This window comes from Phaseolus vulgaris, chromosome 5 (assembly GCF_000499845.2).
Source record: "Phaseolus vulgaris cultivar G19833 chromosome 5, P. vulgaris v2.0, whole genome shotgun sequence".
In the NCBI taxonomy this organism is placed as follows: Eukaryota; Viridiplantae; Streptophyta; class Magnoliopsida; order Fabales; family Fabaceae; genus Phaseolus; species Phaseolus vulgaris.
In genome coordinates, this window is record NC_023755.2 from 29,126,645 (window position 1) to 29,132,043 (window position 5,399).

Consider the following 5,399-nt stretch of genomic DNA (forward strand, 5'->3'; position numbering starts at 1 on the left):
ACTTTGTGTGAAAGGTTCACAACCCGGTTTGCCAATTGCAAGCCAATAACTACTAACTTATTATCTCTTCTACATGTCATACAATGACAAAATGAGTCGTTATATCAATACATGACTCGGTTTCTCAAGGCATCCATGACCTACCCGAATTGCATCCATTTGCTGCAATGCAATCAATGAAGTTGAGGGTTATATCCAGATCTTTTTCAGATTCTTTGTATGTTGATCCACCAATTGTTGAAGATGGGAGCTTTGATGTATCAAATCCATATGAAGCCTGAAGTTGTGCTGCTTTCTAGGTTTGGGTTTAAATTAGGGTGTTTAGAATCTTTGTAAGATTAATCTTTGAAGCCTACACAAAGCTTGATTAAATATGTTTTAAACAAGTGTTTTTCCAAGCAAAGGGAAAACAACCGATTGATTTATCGAAATAACCAGTTGTTTGTCACTTAGTTGGCTGGAAGTTTTAAAAAGAGCAAAATTGCTTTTAAGCTTTGCTATGGTGACAAGTGCTGATCATAGGATTTCTGGTTATGTAAATCCAAGTGCTTTCTATCGTGTTTAGTATCTTGTAATTGTACATATTTTACATACTGTGTTTAAAATTCTGTCTTGAGGTGTTGTATGTGCAAAGGGGGTGAGTAGGCTTTGTGGGATTCAAAGTCACGTCTTTGTGGTGTGTACTTGTAATCTGTAATTGATTGCTAGTGGAACTCAATGGTTTGATTGAGAACTGGATGTAGCTCATGGATTGAGTGAACCAGTATAATCTCTGTGTGTAAATCTCTCTTTCCCTTAAACTCTCTAACTGTTTGATATTTCACTACTATAAACAACCGATTAAATCATGACTTTAACCTGTTGAAATTCTTATAACTGTTTTGTTTGATTGTTTGATTGCCTTCCATAAGTGCTTATCTGAGTTGTTTCTTAAGGATTCATTCTGAAGCAAGTATTTGCGAAAATATTTGATAAAAAAATCTCCTTCCCTCTTATTTAAAGCCATCAATTCTTACAATTGGCATCAAGAGCTAGGTTCTTGAAAATTACTCAAGTCCTTATTTCTGTTTTGTGAAAAATATTTGTTATGGCTGATAAAATCCTTTTGGGGAAGGTGCTTCTATAAACAAGTCACCTCTGTTTTATGGGGTTAATTACCAGTTTTGGAAAGTAAGAATGAAAATCTTTATACACTCAATTGATAAGGGTATTTGGGAATCAATTGAAAACGATCCCTTTGTACCTCAAGTTAAAAAAGATGATGTTTTAGTTGATAAACCTTCATCCGAGTGGACTGAGGCAGAAAATAAGAAAGCTATGTTTGATTGGATAACTAAGAATACTATAACATTTGCTCTAAGTTGTGATGACTTTTTCAGGGTTTCACAATGCAGCTCGGCCAAAGAAATGTGGGATATCTTAGAGGTCTCACATGAAGGCACAACTGATGTTAAGAGATCTAGGAAGCATGCTCTGATTCAAGAGTATGAACTCTTCAAAATGCAAAAGGGAGAATTTATCTGTGATGTGAAAAATAGGTTTTCTCCTATTGTGAACCATCTTATGAGTCTTGGCAAGAAGTTTTATGAAGAGGAGCTTAACATCAAGATACTGAAGAGTCTTGATAGAACATGGCAGCCAAAGGTCACTGCCATCTCTAAATCAAAGGATCTCACCTCAATGACTTTTGCATCTCTATTTGGTAAGCTTAGAGAGCATGAGCTTGAAATTCATAGAATTAATGTTCAAGAGAGTGAAGACAAGCACAACAAGAGCATAGCTCTTAAGGCTTGCAAGCAGCAACCAGATTCCAGAGGAAGTGAAGAAGAGAACATAAGTCTGTTATCAAGAAAATTCAGCAAATTCTTGAGAAAGAGACAAGTTTCTAAAATGTATGGTTCAAAGAAACCTAGTAAATTCAATTCTAATAAATATACTTGCTATGGTTGTTGAGAACAGGGTCATATCAAGGTTGACTGTCCAAACAATGAAGTCAAAGAAAAGGGAGACTTCAATAAGGAGAAAAAGGGAAAGACTAAGAAAGCATATGTAGCATGGGATGATAATGACGTCTCATCCTCAAGTACTTCAGATGATGAGGAAGATAATTTGTGTTTTCTAGCATCAGTAACAAGTAGCATAAGTTCTACTTCATCAAGTAAAGGTACCACCTACTATCAATTGCTTGATGCTTTTAATGAAACCCATGATGAAGCCAACCGATTGACACTTTCTCTCAACCGGTTGAAAGGAATGAATAACTGGTTGAAAAATAGAGTTAAGTCTCTAGAGGAAAAGCTAAGCAAGACAAAAGAAGATTTTGAAAATCTGGAGTTAGTTTACAAAAATTCTTCTTGCAGTTGTACGACAAAAGCTTGTGAAAATTGTGAACTTCTTGGAAAGAAGATCCACTATCTTTTGAAAACCTTGGACAAGCTTACAACTAGAAAGTCCAATTTTGAAGATGTTCTAGCATCTCATAACTTTGTTTTTTGAAAAGCAAGTTTGGGTTTTTATCCTCAAAGCAAAGAAAATAAAATTTCAAAACCTTTTTCAAATGTATCAGAAAAACAATAGGTTAAAAAGTCATTTCAACCGGTTTTTACATGTTTTTATTGCTTAAAGAAAGGCCATTCTGTCAGGTACTGCAGGTTTCGTAAATCTCTTGTACCTAAGGGCATCTTTAAGTGGATTCCTAGATGTATTGTTGGTTCAAAAGACAAATCTAACACAGAAGGTCCCAAATTTGTTAAGGGATCAAATCTTGTAATTTGACAAAGTTTTGTTGTGTAGATTTCTAACTTTACTTGAAGGTTCAGTAAGAACAGGACCTCAAGAGGATTTCTGTACATACCAATGTCTTGTGCTAATTTCATGAACTACATACATTTGTGTAATCTGCAATCTGAGAATAAATATTCTTATTCCTTGTTAAGAACAATTGTTTCTTAAAATTCAATAAAGTGGTTATACTCTATGTTTGATGTGTAATTATTGTGTGTTCCATCTATTCCTTATACAATTGATATCTTGAAAACATGGTAAGCAATAATGATTGTATACAACATGAGAAATTGAAAATCTGTTTGTTTTTTCATCATTGCAGAAATTCAACCGATTGTTTCCACGAAACAACCAATTGTTTTCTCTTTGACAAAACACTGGCAAATCTGATTTTAATTTTTAAATTCTGGTTTGTGATTGTGTTCAACCCAGTGACGTGTATAGTCAAAATTGTACTAATTGCATGTTTGAATATAGTTTAACTCTATTGCATATGCTATTAATAGATCAGATTCCTTTTATCTTGAAAATCATATTTGCCTTTAATGCTTAGTCAAAATCACATATGAATTTGTACCTTTCTGATTTGACTAATTATGTCAGCTTTATGGTTAAGATTTGATTAGTTTTTCAGTTTGAAAACATCTCTCTCTATGTGATGTGATTCCACTAGCAAAGTGTATCTTCTAGAAAGTGCATCCGCCACAATGTTTACTTTGCCTTGCTTGTGTTTGATCACATAAGGAAATTGCTCAATGAATTCCACTCACTTAGCATGCCTCTTGTTAAGCTTGTTTTGGCTTTTCAAATACTTAAGAGATTCATGATCACTATGTATCACAAACTCTTTGGGAAAAAGATAGTGTTGCCAAGTAAACAAAGCCCTAACAAGTGCATATAATTCTTTATCATAAGTGGAATAATTGAGATGACTTCCCTTCAATTTCTCACTAAAATAGGCTATGGGGTGGCCCTCTTGAAGGAGAACAGCCCCAATACCTATGCTTGAAGCATCACACTCAATCTCAAATGTCTTAGTGAAATTAGGAAGGGCCAAGATGGGAGCATTAATCATTTTTTCTTTCAAAGTTTCAAAAGCTTTTTGTTGTGCTTCCCCCCATTGAAAGACCACATCTTTTTTCACTATGTCATTGAGAGGTGCGGCAATGGTACCAAAGTTTGGGACAAATCTTCTATAGAAAGAAGCAAGTCCATGGAAACTTCGGACCTCATTCAAGGTTTTCGGTGTAGGCCAATTTTGAATGGCCATCACCTTTATTTTTTCCATATGGACCCCTTTGCAACTCACAACAAACCCTAGGAATTCTATATGATCAAGAGCAAACATACACTTAGCAAGATTAGCATACAAATGTTCCTTCCTAAGGGTTTCTAAAACTTGCCTAACATGCAACCTATGGTCCTCCAAAGATAAGCTATAAATGAGAATGTCATCAAAGTAAACAACAACAAACTTACCAATGAAAGGTCTAAGAACATGATGCATGAGGCGCATGAAGGTACTTGGTGCATTAGTTAGACCAAAGGGCATAACTAACCACTCATATAAACCAAAGTTGGTCTTAAAAGCCGTCTTCCATTCATCACCCGGTTTGATACGGATTTGATTGTAGCCGCTTTTAAGATCAATCTTTGAAAAGATTTTTGAACAATGTAATTCATCCAACAAATCATCTAGTCTAGGTATGGGATGCCTATACTTAATTGTAATGTTATTGATGGCCCTACAATCCGAACACATTCGCCATGTGCCATCCTTTTTATGCACTAAGATGATAGGCATAGCACAAGGACTCATGCTATCTTGAACCCACCCTTTCTCAATCAAAGCCTCAACTTGTTGGCGAATTTCCTTGGTTTCACTTGGATTGGTCCTGTATGCTGGACAGTTTCGTAAAGAAGAGCTCGGTATCAAATCAATTTGGTGCTCAATCCCTCTCAAAGGTGGAAGTCCTTTTGGAGGATCTTGAAACTCTTCTACCAAATTTTCCAAGCAATGAGGACTATCAACAAGTGATTCTACTTTAAGAGTTCTAGGGATGGCTAAGAAAAGAGGATGATGAGCCACTATTTCCCTTTCAATTTCATGCCTAGACACAAGGAGTGTAGGCTTAGAACTCTTATCTTTTTTTATCTTTTTTTATCTTTTTCACTCTCCCTCTTTTTCTTCATAATGACTTGGTCCTCATGGACTTCTCTAGGAGAGAGAGATTTTAAAGTAACCTTGTGACCATGGAAATCAAAAGAAAGTTTGTTGGTAAAGCCATCATGTAAAACTTTTCTATCAAATTGCCAAGGCCTTCCCAAAAGAACATGAGTAGCTTCCATGGGCACAACATCACATAATACCTCATCTTTGTATTTTCCAATTGAGAAATGGATGAGGACTTGTTTATTTACAACTATTTCTCCTACTTCACTAAGCCATTGCAATTTATAGGGCTTTGTATGAGAGATAGTAGGCAATCCAAGTTTATCTACTACTCTTGTACTAGCCACATTAGCACAACTACCCCCATCCACTATCAAAGAGCAAATGTTGTTTTGAATAAGACATCTTGTATGAAAAATATTTTCTCTTTGACTTTGATCAA

The 5,399-nt window shown here is 35.4% G+C and overlaps 1 protein-coding gene across 1 annotated transcript; it reads left to right on the forward strand.

Annotated features, from left to right (window-relative positions):
• The first annotated feature begins 1,176 nt into the window (after positions 1-1,176).
• LOC137834267 (uncharacterized) lies at positions 1,177-2,496 on the forward strand. Its single transcript, XM_068642328.1, has 2 exons — positions 1,177-1,881; positions 1,960-2,496. The coding sequence occupies exons 1-2, from the start codon at positions 1,177-1,179 to the stop codon at positions 2,494-2,496; spliced, it is 1,242 nt and encodes a 413-aa protein (XP_068498429.1).
• The last annotated feature ends 2,903 nt before the right edge of the window (positions 2,497-5,399 follow it).